Source organism: Protomyctophum parallelum (genome assembly GCF_964188405.1).
Source record: "Protomyctophum parallelum genome assembly, chromosome: 1".
In the NCBI taxonomy this organism is placed as follows: Eukaryota; Metazoa; Chordata; class Actinopteri; order Myctophiformes; family Myctophidae; genus Protomyctophum; species Protomyctophum parallelum.
Genome location: NC_139697.1, coordinates 30,997,116 through 31,014,581, shown reverse-complemented (window position 1 = coordinate 31,014,581; position 17,466 = coordinate 30,997,116). Strand labels below are relative to the sequence as shown.

Sequence of the window (17,466 nt, the reverse complement as noted above, 5' to 3'; positions counted from 1 at the left end):
TAAATGCGTTTACTCTTTGTTTTGGATCTTCAGGGGACAAGCGAGCATCAGGGACCAGTGGGCAACATTAAGGGGATATGCGCTGTCAACTCTGACCCCGAATGATGGAGGACAAGAAACGTTGATTGGCATTTATTGCACTTGTTTTTTTAATTGTATTTAATCATAATTAAAGGGACATATTTCACTTTGAAAGAAAGTGGTACACCTCTCTTGGTGCTTTAAAATAGCTCTCCACTAAAGCAAAATACTGTGATTACTACCAACTCCACCAAACAGACTACTATGTTTACTATACCGACTGGCAGATTGATTTGATTGATTGATTTATTTATTAACAGTTTGCAGAATTACAGTACATTTCAAGGCTCAAGCACAACTCAATACAAAAACTTAACTGTGAGTGGACGACACCATAAAGCATTATTACAAAGATTACATTATTATAAAAGCATTATTACACTTGTTTACAAGAGGGTCCATGCACCGTTTTCAATTCATCATAAACGTCCATGGCATGGACGTCCATACAAACGACTAAATTAACATTTCATAGATTTCCAGATTTATTTAGAGGTTTGGTTTCTCCAAAAGTCAACGTCTAGACTGTGTCACAAAAGCGCACTTGGGGACTTTTGTTGTAGGCGGGGTCAGCGAGTTTGCTCTGCCTCTGCCCCGCCCCCAACAGCCTTCTCTCTGGCTTCGAGTTCCGATTACCGAAAGGCTATTGGCGGAGAAACCTGTCAATCACCCGTAAGGCGTCTCTGTCTGTGGCTGTGTGGCATGATTCAGTACCCCAACCCAAATCATCATACATACTAGTTCACAGTAAAGTGACTGCAGGACCCCTCCAGCACCGCACCCGGGACGGTAAAAAACAACTTGAAGAAGGCGACAGGTGAAATAATGGCGCAGCCTGCTGTATTTGCTGAGCAAATGAGACCCCTTTTGAGGACGGTAAGATCCGACAAAACACATTACACTCTGCTGGAAAAAATGCATGCTTTTCTCACCCCAGATGTCTGCTGCAAGAGAAATAATGGGGGATGCTGGCTTTGGAACTGGAGTCAGCTGCTATTGTTAGCACCCGGCTTTCCAGTAGTCAGGACTCAGGACACGTGGCGAAGGAGCGTCTTGTGATTAAAACGCCTTCATATGGAAGGCAGTGGGAGCATCAAATCACATTTGTTGTTTGTACAAGGTTGTCGCCTTGATTGGTTGGTGTTTGTCTCATGTGGGTTCGTCACAGAAAGCAAATTAGGTGCTACTAACTATAGTCAGACACGGTCACACGAGTCGAGCAGGCAAAGTCTCAACCCCTTGTTCACAGTGTTCAGGACTCACTCAGTCAGGAGCATATTACAATTATATCAGTCATTGTTTAACAGGACAGAATTATCTAGTTAAACACTAATGCACTGTAATGCCATAATGAACATCATATTATATTTACCAATCTTCTTATTCACATGCATGGAATAAACAACTTCATCATGGGTCCTCAGTTCAACGCCGGGCTAATGATCCTGATGGTGGCGCCACAGCAAATGTCTAAAAATGTGAAATTCCACAACAAATCAGTCGTCCATGGTGCCACTACCGTAATTTATATTGCATCAATAAATGCATCAGCATTTTTTACATTTTCTTCCTCAAAATGCCCGGCCAGACTCACTGCTGCTCAGCTGCTTAATTTATGTTTGGCCAAAATATATTTTGAACTATCTTGAAACACATGGAAAATGTTGGTATTGGGCTAAGTTAAGAACATGTTCTTCACGGTGCTTTGAAGTAAGGAATTTGCAAGCCTTCAGACAGTATGTGTTTCATTCCGAAGATTAACTAACAGTGTAGTTCACATTACAGGACTTAAATGCCCCTTTGAATGTCGTTCTGCTGTGACGTCAACAAATAACTATAAAACGGGTGCTTGGAAAATACAGATCTTATTTTGTGCAACATATTTTTTGTTGTGACCTACCTACATAGTTTGTGGGTTACACAAGCCCTACTTAATGCTGACCTCTTGCCCCGGTCTGACTTGTGTGTGTGTTGCCCCCATCCTGTTTGTTGTTTGATTTGAGCTTTACAGATATAGAAATGTAGGTGATGGAATAACTCGCACTGAGAGCTACTGAGTCCCCGGAAACACAACTTGTTTCACGGAGCTATACGTTTAACCACTTATATCCTAGTTGACCGGTATCTCCCAGGGCTCTATACTCATTTGCAGAAAATAGCCGGTCTATACAAGCATGTTACAGTGTGAGTCATTGTGGGCTTGTATGCTATGAAGCTAAGGGGCTTCCAGAGGTTAAATGACATTCACCTCACGGTCTAGCTGTGTTTACACGGACACTTTTAATCGGGTTAAAACAAGATTAAAAATAAACCTGATGTATACAGTCTATACACCTAAATACACCCGTGACCCGATCAAGTCCAACATGATTTAAATTCTAATCAGGTGCAGAGGAGTGTTCTACCTAAAGCGGGAAAACACATGATGTGGTGGCCCATTTTATAGTAATAATATTGTTGTTATACACGGCTAACCCGATTAAAAGTGGACACATGTAAACAAACATCAGCCCTTCTGGCTCCAAAACTGTGGAATGCACTTCCCATTGCAGTCAGAACTGCAGCATCACTTCCAATCTTCCGCCGTAGTCTGAAAACCCACCTTTTCAGACTCCATCATGGCCCATAGCACTTACCCCACCCCCTTAGATAGCATTTCTGTAGACTTAGATAGCATTTGACACAGACTTATAGCATGTTATGTAGACAGCACTATAATTGCATTGTATGTAGTCACAGCACGTCATAGTACATATGTATAGCATAGTATATGTATAGTTTCATTATATAGATATTCCACTGTTACTTTCTTAGCTTACGCATGTTTCATGATGCTTTTTATGTGATGTATTCCCATGCTTTTTTGTTCTTGCTTAATGTAAGTCACTCTGGATTAAGAGCGTCTGCTAAATGCCTAAATTGTAAATTGTAAATCAGATCGGATTGATCTCGCCACATGTAAACACTTGATCCAAAACCTTCAATCGGGTTTATTTTAATCAGAGTGGAAGAAAGGTGTTCATCTAAATGCAGCTATAGTGTCAGAGCCAGCACATGTTTTTTATTGGGGTTGCTGAGGGGGAAGGAACAGCTGGCATAGCGGTCCGGGCACCTAGGCGTGTCGCGGGTTCGGATCGGGATCCCTAGGACATTTGCTCCATGTCACTCCCCATCTCTCTTGCATCGTGGCTACGAGCTGTGCGACCTTCTCTCTTTTACACTATATCTCTTTTTTCTATATATCTTCTGTGGTCAGCAGCACCTTCTCACTGCTGGTGTGCGCTCCTGTTCCATTGTTGTTTGCCCTATAGACATGCATGCATAGCAAGTGCTACCGTTGTTGTTAGCTTGCAATTTGGACCTACAGTATGTTTGATTGATTACTTTAACATGTACATGTGTTACACAGTCAAAACGACTCAAAAGACATGCTGCAGCTAAAAGGATAACACAAAAAGCCCCAGGGGCTTGTTTCCATTGTCGTACATTGTAGTCAATTCATCAGTACATATACGTACATACGTACATATACGTACATACGTACATGTATTACAAATGCAATACAAAACATATATTGGAATAAAGCTCAGCAGAATCATAATTAAATATACAGAAAGGAGGGGTGGGGGCGAGTTAAACTATGTTCACGTATTTTAAAGACAGGAATAATTTTTGGTTAGTTTTTTAGTTTGGGTTGGGAATCGAGTTGTATTTTGGCTGAAATAGATGTCAATGCTTCTGGCTGTAACGGGGCCCTTCAGTCAAATGGACTGCCGAGTGCCGAAGTCCTAATTAAGTCTCTGGCCTCTAACCCATTCTGGAAGGGAACCCCTTTTTGTGTTTTAAGCATTATGTTATACTTTAGCTATTGAAAAATAGAAGATCTACAATCTCACAAGCTTGTAGATCTGCTATTATTGAAAAATCGTGAAAATGTGTCGGTTTTTAACTCAAATCTTTGTTTCTTGGGGGTCCCTGGAACAACATATTTTCAGATGGAGGTCTGCTCTGCAGCCAAATACAGATAATTATGCGGGTCCTTGACATGAAAAATGTTGAGCACCACTGACATAGAAACATAGGTTTTTCAGAAAACTGTCAGGATTTAGAAGACATATTTTTTAGAATCAGCCTCTGGTCTAAATGGGTTTAACCTTCAAGCTCATCTTGACGAAAAAGTACTCCATTGTTCTGATGTCAGCTGAGCGTGGATGCTTGAAACCCGGCTCCACTTAGCCGCTGCTGCCTTAACCAATTTCATTTCATATTAATTCTCCAAGGACAGGGTTGACACTAAGGTCTCAGAGGCACTTGCCCGAAAAGTAAAAATCATCCATTATAAAATGATAGGTAAAATTTGAATTACTGTTCAATTTAACACTTCTTTACTTCATGGGGCTGTGTGATAAAAAAAAAAAGTCATACCAATTTATTTGTATGCCAAATACCTATGAATATGACTATGGGTTCACGCTAGGGATGGACCGAAAGGGAAACCGGATACCGAATATAGGAAACAGTTGGCCGAAAACCGAATACCAAATATCCGAATATGATTAATATTATATATACCTGTATCTTTTTTTAAACAGTTTTAGTACTATTGCTGTCATGGCCATACCTTAAAGCTACCTAACTGATTATGGCAAAATACATGATTAGATTAAAGAGGAATAGTAAAAAAAATATAGGTATTAAGTTCAACCGTAATTGCACTTATGCATCTTTGTTTCCTAGCCTGCCAGGAGCTAATGGATGTTCCGGAGAGTGACGGAGAGAGAGAGATAAAGGGGTTGAAGGAAAGGAATGAGTCCACTATTATAGTATGGCTTTGCCTGAGGCACCCATTATGCTTGCAGAGTTTATATTTATCACTAAATGACAGTCCATTTGGTCTGATCTCCATTCACCTTGTTAATGTGCGTGTTCTGACTGACGTTATTATGTCTGGCGCCAGGCAGCTATATCATTCTCTTGTTTGTACTAATATTTACCACCATCTCACTCAATCTGGCTTAATGATGCGATCTGCTACTTGTAAAGCTTAGAAAGAATTACTGACTGCTTTTTTTGAGGCATGGAGACCTTTCATAGAATATTTTAATAACCATATCTATCCAGAAGAATGCTCTGTGAGTGTTTCAAGTGTAGCGGACAGTGTTTCTCCCACTGGTGTATGACACAATCACAAGACTGAGACCCATGATGTGACCCTTGACCTTGTTTGTTGTATTTATTATTATTATTTTCTTCTCTGTTCTTCTCTATTGCGCTGTTGGGGGGGGGGGGGGGGGGATGTTGTTCATATATGGTTTTTATTGTTTGTGTTAAAAAATGGGTGACATTACATGCTTTGCCATTTGCTATTTAATTATCAGCAAAAAGAATATGCATCTTTTAGTGAGAATGACTGTTGCCTATAGATCCCACCAGGTACTGATATGCCAGGGAATAGTCTGCGTGAGTTGGCTGGGTTCAGTGGTTTTTAGTTTAAATGACTTGACTGAACAATTTACTGATGTTCTTTTATAGCAATAGTTCATTCTTCACCTGAGGGGAATTCAGTCAAATACTTAATTGAAGTGGTGAAAACTGAAAAGCAATTATTGATAACATTGTTTGAGTCCAGAATCCGTAATGCCCCTGCCCCTGAATAGTCCTTCACCGCTCACCCAAACACATCTCTCTACTAACCACCGTTTCGGTGGCCACCTTATCACCTAAAACTGGAGTATGAACAGGATTTCCCACCTGCCCCTGCCAGGTAAAATAAAAACCTTCGGGCAGGTGGGGTTTGTTTTCAGGTTTCCCGACCGGGCAAGTGCTCGTTTGAGAGGAGAGTAGACACGTCAATCTATAAACACAACATGAGATATGTGTCTAAAAAAACATCTGAACGTGGCCAGAGCGCTCTGTCTTCTGGTCTGTGGAATGTAAAATAGCCACACACATAGAATAACAATTGTGAACCCGTCCCATAGTCCTATTCATAGTAGGTATTGGGCATAAAAATTGAGGTGTGACATTTTTTATCTCACAGCCCTAGAAGGAAAAACAATGAAGTGACCGGTAATTAAATTCTTTAACCATCATTTATTAATTTTATAATGGACGATTAACTTTTTGAACAAGTGGGCATGAGCTTTGGGCAAGTAGAACATGACCTGTACTTGTGTTGCCCAAAGGGCAAGTGCCTCTGAGACCTTAGTGTCAACCCCTGGGATAGTGTGCTCCTCGGCATACACCCTCCCGGTGAAAGTTCTCACTGTCGGGTCAAAAGAATGTTTATCAAAGTTGGTTTGGTTGTCTACTCCACATCCTCATCAGACAAATAGTAGGGGGTTGGTAGTGACAGGAATTGGGGAGGGAAAAGGATGATTCAAATAGTTGATAATAAAATTGTCTCTCCCATTTTCCAATAGTGTTTCTTTAGCGGCCGTAGAGTAAAAAAACAAACATCGTCTTAAAACCTTCACCAGCGTTATGACATTTTCTTTGAATGGTTCGTTAAATCGATTGAGGCCCTTTTGTAGAACTAATGGCATAGCGTTCAACCTTTCACAATGGAGGCTTCATCGCTACAGCAGCCTATAGGCTAATGCCTGCACAAAGGAGAGCTTGTTTGTTAACGTACCATACAATCCAGCCTCTGTAGGGCAGAGGTTTTCCTACAAAATTAACTTAATATTATGCAGAGTGACGTGAAGTTTCAGACCATAAGCTTCTAAGGGGCCACTATTGAGAGTATGATAAATGTTAGCCATTGTGTACCACCCTGCCCTGGAGTTCCTTTGTCGGTCCTTCACAGAAACATGTATGGAAGTAGGTCTATTTTCTATTGGTAACACTGCCATCTTCGTATTTTGAGAAAAGAGAACTAGTAGTCCGGCAGTCAACAGGCTCAGACTTTTGTTAAAGCTGCGGGTTCGACTCCCGAACCCGACGTCCTTTGCCGCGTGTCATTCCCCATCTCTCTCCCCCTTTCCGTGGAAGGTTTCCTGTTCGAACCTGGGCTCCCCCAGAGTTGGTCTCGAAGTGTCCTTGAGCAAGACACTGAACCCCAAATTGCTCCTGATGTGCTGGTTGGTGCCTTGTATGGTTTCCTCCGCCATCCGTGTATGAATGTGTGTGAATGGGTGAATTGATGCACAATCTCTGTAAAGCGCAGTTTCTGACTGGTTTGACGTCTTCATCTTAAAGCTGCTATAAGCAATATTATGTCAAATTTTTAATGACCACTTTATTTTTATTTATTTTTCAGAAATTGGCAAAACGCTCTGGTTCAGTCTCTATCCTTTTAATACTCTATGGTTAGACTAATACAGGGAGGTAAGACAAGGTGTGACAGCAAACAAGGCAGACAGAAAATCACATAACTCTACTACAAAATAAGGTACAGAACACAAATACTAGTAAAGGTCCCAAATCACTGACAAAGTCCAAGGGCAGAGGAGCGTACTGTGACAGTAGACATACATTGTGCCATGCCATAAATGAGCATCATTCGTGAGGACCAGCTATATGAAGATAAGGTTGAAAATGGAGGAAGTATCCATGGATGTGGTATGGTTAGGGGAAGGATGTGGAGAGAGCGTTCACCATGCACTTATCTGACATCGTTTCAACAAAAACAAACCAAAATGACCTTGTGAGTTATTTTTATTCCGCTGTGATGTTTCTATGATATAGTCAGTGTTTGCTCATAGCTGTAAGCTATCTCTCACTGCTAAACTGGTTATAGGCTGTGTCGTGTCCCATGCATTCTCTTTGGCTAACTGGCTAGAATTACTGTGGAAACACAAAGTATTTATTGAACCTATACAGTAAGAACATGGATTCTCTTGAACTTCTTCTCAGTTTTTTGCTCCTTTGTTTGACCAAATAAGGCTTTTTCAAGATCAACTTCCATCTAGTTTTTGGCTTGAGGCCTTGAGCTAGAGATGCATGATTATAATATGGCAGAAATGATCATCATAATGAGATGATCAAACTAACTAGGGGCGTAAACAACTTGTGTCACGCATGCACACATACATGCACGTGTCCACACATGTGCGTGTGCACGACGTCGAGTCGCCGACACACACACACCACACGCGCGCACGTGCGTATGATACTCACACTCACACATGAACGAATACACACAAGACAGTGTATTCCTTCAGAAATAAACTGATTATTGTCTTCGCTACTTAAAAAATCAAATCAAATACATTGATGTATTACCATGTGTTGTTCTTGCTTAGGCCTCATTCACACGTATCAAACGCAATCAAAGAAATGTTTGGTCATATATTAGTTTTGTTTAGGCCACCACAATGCTTTTCCAATGGGAGTCACATGGTTTGACGACCAAACATTTGTGTTTGATTGCTGATTGCTGGTGGTGTTCTGCCCCTCCCCACCATCAAACAAAATGTTTTGGTCAAACCATGTGACTCCCATTGGAAAAGCATTGTGGTGGCCCAAAACAACGACCAAAAATATGCTTGATTGGTGTTTGATACGTGTGAAGTGAATGAGGCCTTACTGTCAGTCACTCCGGGTTAAGAGTGTCTGCTAAATGCCTACATTGTAATTGTACATTCTTGTGAGCAAGAAAAACTCACTTCAATCAGGCGACCCTGATTTCTGTCCTGACGTCGTTCACCCCTCAGATATTTATTAGTTTGCTGTTTTCTGACCCCAATCAACTTCAAACAATAGTTATGTTACCACACGGAGGGAGGAATTGATTAGATTTTTTGTATCGAGTGGTTCAACCACGCACTGTGATTACTGAAGGAACAGGGAGGGAGGGGTGTGTGTGTGTGTGTGTGTTCTATAGGATCAAACCTCTTATTCTTTGTGTTTGTGTCCGTACAGTGTTTCTTTCTTTGTACCGAGATTACTCGATGAAGACGGTACAGGAAATGCCAGGAATACACACAATTGTGTTCCATTCGACATCATTGTCCTGTCACAGCAGCTCACGAATCTTGCTGCTGTGTTGTACGTTGTGCACATTGTTGTTGCACTTCGCCCAGCAGATAGTTTTTTGTTGGTCATGTTTTCAAATGCTCTTTGGGTGATTGCAATCTGTGAGAAGTATGTGTCTCTGATGTCTTGGTTCAGTTAGTGAGCAGGCGCTTAGGAAGTGTAGCTCAGTTTCCATTTAATCTCTCTCTCTCTCTCTTAATTGAAGAAATGTTGATTAGTCCCGTTTTAAGCCAACATAAACAGTGTTCTCAACCTGAGGCCTTATGAAACGGTCACACAAATGTGGTTATCAACTCTATAAGGATTTCCCAATTTAGAAAGGGGTGGTGTTTGCAGCATAATAACAACTTGTCTTTTACAGTAGGTCAGGTCCCTCCCTGTCCCTGTCACACAAGTCAGATTTCAGAGTTTTAATTAATGTAGAATTATGTGCAGGATGTAATTTACATATACAAATGTGAGGGACTTCTCACATTTTTTTAAATAGTTTATTTTTAACCAAACATCCTCCTTCTCACACTTACACCAGTGTGCCAGTGATTGTTGCCTACTCCTGGTCTAGAGATGAGAAAAACAATCCTGTCTGTTCACCTCTTAACCCTAGCCTGGAAGCCAGACGAATCAACCCATGCGATGATCTGCAATGATCCGGAGGAGTGCTTATCTGCTAGATAAAGAAATCACACCCATGTGAAGTGAGGGGCGCTCTTATCATCATTCATCATACATCATCATACATCACATTCCGTGCTCTGCCAATCAGCTGAGCACATTCTGTGCCCATACAGGCATACACACACACAAACACACATTCCGTGCTAATATACAAACGCACAAAGATGTGAAAAACTTGAGCGTGTGTACACAAGTTGACGTGCAAACACAATTAAATAATTCAGTCAAATTGATTATAACCATTGCAAAAAGCCACCCTTCACGGAGGCTGACGTGTCCAGTGTGGTTGGCCCCTGGACTTGGATCTATAGTATGGTTACTTTGCCAGGTGTTTGTGCTAAATATAGCTTCATCCATTAGATGGCACCCTTCTCATTTAATTTCATCTGGGATAATATATCCCAGATGAGTTGTTGAGGCAATGATTTATGGCTCAGCTTTATTACAGCAATAACCGTTTCGGTGGTGGTTAATGTAATGATGTGCGGTGGTAGGATAGTTGATGAGATGCTGTTGACGTACATAGAGTCATAGACATTGACGGATCGTCCTGTGCATGGTGGGTATCCAAGGCATGGATTCCACACTTCCACAGCGTGTCCTTGAGTAATCAAATAACCATCTTCTTTGGTTTCGCTGACCACTTTATTAGAATATGTTGCTCTATATTGTCTTTGTCTTTTATGTTGACTTGATGCTGCAATTTTACCCACACCAGTTTAGTTTAGTTTATTTGCACAATAAACCGTACAAAGACAGGTAACATCAATAAAAGAGAAGTGTGTGCAGAATTGAGGAGGACACTTTGTCGTGGAGCACCTGGAAAAATAAAGGTCAAAGAAAAAAAGTCATGGGGAGGAGGGGGCGATGAGTCATCACTAAGTGAGGGATTACTGGACGCCGAAAGACGTGGCTGACCTTGAGGGATCATGACATGTCAAGAGAATGAAAGACGGACATGCAGGCTCCTAATGAATATGACTTGCCGTCCGTCCTTCACAGTGCACTGCACCCGCCTGTGTAGAATGACTATCTACATTAAGACACGTGTTTCTGTTTATCTGTATGCGTGTATTGGGGGGCCGAGCCCTTGTTGTATGTATGACCTGAATACCTCAGTGGGTGAGTATTTGTGCGTCCTCCAAGTGTGGACGTCCTCTGAGGGAGAGAGAGAGAGAGAGGGGAGAGAGAGAGAGAGCGCTCTTCACTGGTTGAATAAAATATTCATGGTAGCAGGGATTGGCTGTTGAGTAAAGAGCGGACTGGCAGGGTAGAGCTAAGCTGGTCTGTTTTAAAGCAGCTCTCTCTCCCCCTTTCTGTTCCCCCTTTTTATCTCTGTGCTGCTCTGTCTCAGTCTTTCTCCCTCTCTCTGTATGAACAGAGACGAGGCGACGGACAGACAGACGACCACTAGTACTGTATCTCTCTGTATGAACAGATGAGCTGAGGCAGAGGCGACGGACAGACAGACAGACAGACAGACGACCACTCTAGTATCTCTTGTTAGAACCCAGCTCAGACGCAGACGTACATTGTCTCACTCACACACACACACACACACACACACACACACACACACACACACAGTCTCTCTCACACATACGCACACGCTCAGACACAGGCTCACATGTACCTAGGGAGGACAGCTGGTCAGGGTAAGGAACTGGCTAACGTCTGCTGCTGAGGTTCCAGTCCCAAATGGAGGGAAAGGCTGAAGGAGAACACGTGCTTACGGTATGTGAGTGTGTGGATGCATATTATTCACACACGTGAGATATTGTAAATGTGTGTCTTCACTATTGTCCGAGCTGTGTGTGTGCACTGTGCAAGGGGTTTTCTGTGTGTGCACGACATACGCAAACCCATTTTAATATCTGTAACTGTGTCTGACTCTTATCCAGTCGTAAAGAATGAGTTCTGTGTGTGTGTGTGTGTGTGTGTGTGTGCATTTGTGTGTCAAAGTGCGTCCTTTCTTAGGCTCTTCCGCTGCACAGCAGCTCAGCGCTGGGTGTACTATATGGAGGAGCGCAGGTGGTTGGCAGATCTGAAAGGGTGCCTGGGGTGGTATGGAGAGAAAGAGAGAGGGATGGAAGCGTAGAGGGAGAGATTTGAAAGAGTGGTAAGAAGAAGCCCCCTTGCCTTGACTACTTTGTCGCTTGAAATGGAAAACATCCTTTCTGTTTTTTTAGATGACATGGATGCTGAGAGAGAGTGTGAGGAGGAGGAGGGAGGAGGGAAGAAAATGGGGACTGCCGTGATGATCATTTAATAACAAAACAAGCATCTGGAAGCTTCAGGGAGATGTTTTGTTGTTTTAAGAGAGAATGGATTTAGAACACTCAGGTACTCATTTTGGGCAGCAGCCCAGATTAGTCAGGGGGCAGAAATGTGAATGAATGCTTACTAGTCCTGTGAAAGTCAGCAAGAGGGAGGAAGATATATTTGTGGAGCCGAGGGGTGGGGTGGGTGTGTGTGTGTGTGTGTGTGTGTGTGTGTGGGTGTGTGTGTTCAAGGAGTGTGACTATCCTCTATAGGCTCATAAATCCTCTATAGAGTCATGAAACAACAAGCGGAATGATAAAAACATTTGTAAATGTCCCCTGACTACCTCATTTTTTAGTCCTACTTAATTGGAAAACCATTTTGTCCGTATAAATCTTACCACCTCTCTGTAAGTGATTTGATTGTAGATTTCATTTGTTGTCCACGGAAATCTGAAATTAACTGTTTAACTCCCTAATTCTTGGCAAATACAGTCAATTGATTGATAGGTATTGTTTGGATTACAGGCAGCATTGTTGGTTTTTGCCCTAGCGTGTTTGGTAGTAAGTTGTTCCACTGATTAGGTATAGTATGCAGAGGCTCAAGAACTCATTATTGAATTTATCAGGTGCACTTTGGGATTGGAACAAAAACTCGCACAGCTGGGCCTGTCTGAAGGGACCTCAAGTAATTTGAGAGGTGAAATAATGTGGTGCATATATTTTGCTTGTTGAAGTGAGTAATATTGCTCCGTCGGGGCACCTGAATATAAGTTCAATGATCATAGCATTTTGTTTACCGTTTAAAGCTTTGAACTTATCTTAACACAAACCACAGTGTTCCATTCCACTGCTGAACCACAGAAAACACAAGCATACATCGTTGTACTTTGAACTGATTTCTGCACCTCTAGTTTCCTAACCTTAACCATTGCCCTAACCATATCTTAGCGACAATTCAAGCCTTAACCTATCATAACCTGATAGGCCATTGAAAAGTGAAACCACCTTCCAGGGTGGAAGTCTTTGGAAACGCTCCGTGTCCCATCTCCATGTAAACCTGCAATATGGAGAATCCGCAAAACGTGTGATAAACCATAAACCATAAAACCAAAACTCTACTATCTTTAATAATGTATGTAAATTACTTCTCTATAGACAATTAAAACAAAACCTAAATACACTAACAAATCGGACAAAAATACAGAGGGTGGCACTCACACCTAACCTAATGTGTTTAACAGAAAAAAACTATGTGATGGAAATGTACAGGGTACCCCAGCTCTTATCTAGTTTCCCTGAAAGAAACAACAGGCTGAGATACATAAAGCAGGCCTGAATCTGACACAAAGCCTGTAAGTCAGCACACAACCAGAGCTGTCTCTGTCTGACATGGTGGAAGGGAGAGGGGCTACGCAGGTGCTTTTATTGGAAGGGAAATGGAGATGATTGGTAAACTGATTATTGGCGGAGCAATGACATAGAGAGGCGGAGCCGACCAGTGATTATACTAGCTGTTGCCAGACCTACTAAACAGGCGCGGCCGTTTTCTGGTTTTTTTTCTTTTCCGGGTTTTTAGACAGCTGGTGGATGGAACTTAAGCTCCACCCACGTGGCTGACTGCCACGGGGGCAAGCGTTTCCGGGAATCTGGCCATCGCGGCATTCAGCCGCATGGGTGGAGATACTTTTCCATCCACCAGCTGTCTAAAAACCTGGAAAAGACTGCTGGCCGACCGCAGAACACGGCCGCAGCTGTCGGCTCAGGTCTGGAAACGCTGTAACTGAGCTGGACCTGGGATTTAGGACAGCAAGGCTGCGTTCGAATCCATAGGGTTGTTCCCTACTCCCTACTCCCCATATGGGGATCCAGACTTAGTGGACTCTAATAGTGATGATTAGTGATTTCAGTACTCCCTATATAGGGAGCACAGAGTCTGACGTCAATATCGGTAGAGGGTGCTATAGGTCCGTGGGTACTTTTTATTTGCATTGTAATCCCCATAGGGTTTTTTTTTTTCAGATCGCCTCATATGGATCTGAAGAATCAACTGACTAGAAGAAACATATTCTACAGCAACTGATTCCTCTCCTAACGTCAGGCGCTGGCCGAGCCAGTACTTGTTTTATTTATAAATCAAATAAAATCAATAAAACAATTGCAAATAAATGCACAGATCACTCGAGATCTGTAACTTCGAGATCCGCCAGGGAAGAAAAGACAGGGGAAAACAAATGTTTAAAAAGTACAAATTAAAGTAGTGCACTATATGGGGCATAGGGAATGAATTTGGACGCAGTCCAGGAGAATATGTAGAGAGGGAGAAAACACAGAAAGCAGTGCTGCATGCTCTCTAAAGAGCACACGTAACACTGGTTTATCTGTGTGTGTCACCGCCACCTAGCCACCTGGCATGCACACTACAGCGTTTTTTAATCACTGTTGTGCCTCCGTTTTGTCTACAGACCATCGACGTGTAAACGTGGCCTATTAAAGTTAATTAGACTACGGTAATTGCTATCAATCCCCCAGACAGTTTGTCAAGCTCCAAACACAATGCTGTTGCGGATGTATTCTTAGATGTAGTCATTCGTTATTTCTGCCCACTTTTCCATCACCTCTTACTTCATATGCCTTGTCAGTCAATTATGAATAATTTAGTCAGGACTCAGTGTTATGAATGCTCATACAATAGGGCACTTAAGCACTGTGGGCCCATAACGATGCCTGGCGTGCATCACTGTGACAGACAGCCCTCTGTCACAACTGCAGCAGTGTATCTTTGTGTGTGGTTGTTGTGGTGCTGATAAATACAGTACAGCAGAGGCCCGGGGGCTGTTGAGAGGTGCTTGGAGTTTACAATGTACCATCACAGGATTATGTGCTGTACATCAATGGTTCTCAAACTTTTCAGGCCGTGATCCCTCAAAACTGGGTACCCCCCTGTCGAGGCGTCCTTCCCCAAATTATCATATTTTAACTGGGGGGACCCCCCCCCAAAAAATAATAATTTGAGTTGATCAGCTATTTTCACTCATTTTCTGTCTTTTAGGTAGGCTATTAAGAAGATCTGGGGACCCCCAAAAATATATTTTGGGGATCCTGATCCACAGGTTGAGAACCACTGCTGTCCATGAAGATTGTAAAACTGATCACAAATAAATTGTCACATGATGATGTTGGTCATTACCTTACAACTCGACTCACTGATTCAGTTGCCATTCTACCCTGCAGTGACAGCTGAGTTCAGTGAGTAGCTTAATTATGTCGCACGGTATAAGCACTTTTTGTGACACACTTTTTTCAGAGAATAAAAATAAATTCTGCAGCGGCTCACACAACTCAAACACTGGCTAGCACCCCCCCCCCCCCCCCCCCCCCATGGAGCTCTCCCCCTATGGGTAAGCCATCTGAAAAGGGACTGTGTCCTGCTGCATCCCTTTCCTCATAATTCTATTCAAATAGAGGCGAGTTGGGTTAAGGGTGTGTGCCTCATGTGGTTGATAACTGTTCTTTTTCACATTCACGTCTAGCAGATTCGGTTTTTATATAATTGTGTGACAGGCACTAGAGAAAACGCGTCATTACGCGTGAGTCACGGCTTGCATGTCTATTATGTACGCATATATGAATATTTATAGCTCCCATTGCTCTGCATGAAGACTTGTAAGTAAATGATTATTCTCACTTCCGGACGTTTTTATTTTGTCATTGTAGGCCTGGCCACATATATTGTAATTCTATGAGACAAGAAATGTGATGGGATGGGATAATGTTTTCATAGTAGTGTGACTGTGCCTCTATAACCACTTAAACCATGTACCCCGTACTTGGTTGAACGTCTTCCCAAGGGCTCTACTATACCCACTCCATTGTTGCTCTATACATTAATATCTTTGATGAAAATAGCCAATTTACAAGCTCACAGTAACACTTTGCTACATACTTTGTGTGACATTTCGCTTGTTAAGACCCAGAATAGGGTTTCTAAGGTTCAAGGGATTAAATCAGACTCAGAAATAATCTGTTCAATTTACACTGTCTGTTGGGTTAAGACATTATATAGAAAACAGAGGGACAGGTGCCTTCTGAGTTGTGGTGCGGATGCTTGGTTTAAAAAAGTCCACAGTCGTAGGATTAATCCCTTCAGACTGATTAATGGACAGAATACAGACAGAGAAATCGATGCCTGGCATCTGTGACTCATCATGCTTTGTGGCTGTGAATTGGATGGAGTTTTCCCCTTCAAAAGTGTGGCCACCAATGCTTGGATTGGCTTGTCCTGAACGTAGAATCAATCCATTCCGTTCTCTCACTCCAGGTGATATTCTGTTCCCTGACTTGACGGGAGAGCTTCTGTTTTATAGCATTCCCATCTCCTGACCTGAGTGTTGAGCTTCTGTTTAGCATTCCCTTCATCTCTGGCTGGCTGGGAACTGCCGCCCAGGACACGTCCTCTGACCAATGTTTCCACTTGTTTGTTTCTACTAGCCCTTACCTGTTGTGAGATATTGCCCCCCCCCCCCCCCCCGTTAAGAACTCCATATTATTATGGTCAATGCCTGTGTGAAAAGTGGGAGTGATTGGTGCAGGCAGTGAGGATATACGACAGTGTTTCTGACGGACAGACATATTATATATGATATATGATGATGATTTGTCTTTTTCCACGGACTGTCCTCTGCAGTGGTCTGCATGAGGGAATAATCTCTCCCAGTTCAGTCCAAGATAATGAACAACATGAAAAAGCTGGGCTGAGTCCTGGGTGAGGAAGGGTCTGATCCTTTGAATGTTATAGTATATAGTGTCTACTACCTACAGGATCAAGTGACCGCTGAGTTTATTACTGCTTTTGTCGGTTCGTGTGTTAAAGGACCTATAACATAAAATTATACTTTTTCAATTTCTTTTGTGTTTTTAGGGCTCCCATATGTGTTTTCTATCCCCACAAATAACCAATTTTGAACAATCAGGCTTTCATATCATATGGGTGTTTTAATGGAAATTGCTCTCAGGAACAGCTCAACTGATTTTGGCCTCATCGTGATGTCATCAATGTCACCCTACTTATATAATTCCTCTCTTTTTCAGTCTTCAGTTCCAAATTTGCATGTCCACTTTGTTTACAATGTCCACCATTGTTGATATTCCAAGCTGGCATGGAATGGAAACAAGCCTGGGTTTATCTAGCATCAGTATTATAATGTCTCAAATATTAAATAATCTGCATATCAGCACCCCACCACCTCAGGACATTGTGGTACTGCAGCTAAAACTGCTTTCAAAGTCTAGAAAGAAATGACAAGGCCTGGGGCCTATTTCACGAAACTTGGATTAGAGATTAAGCCGGGCTTTAACACATATCCTGGCTTAATATATCCTGGATCAGTGCTTAACCGGTTTCATGAAAGCTGGTTGATCTTGCCAGATTAACTTAACCAGTTAACCTGGATATGTTGAGGCTTGATTC

General features: G+C 42.3%; 1 protein-coding gene across 4 annotated transcripts in view; it reads left to right on the top strand.

Moving 5' to 3' along the window:
* Positions 1 to 839: 839 nt before the first annotated feature.
* The window catches only part of LOC310865681 (sodium bicarbonate cotransporter 3-like), a 74,523-nt gene continuing 57,896 nt past the window's right edge, over positions 840 to 17,466 (top strand). For all 4 annotated transcript variants that reach the window (XM_083774892.1, XM_083774893.1, XM_083774891.1 and 1 more), the window contains exon 1: positions 840 to 957. In XM_083774892.1, the coding sequence (XP_083631018.1) occupies positions 907 to 957 (51 nt within the window). In that variant the 5' untranslated portion in view covers positions 840 to 906. The remainder of the gene's footprint in view (positions 958 to 17,466) is intronic.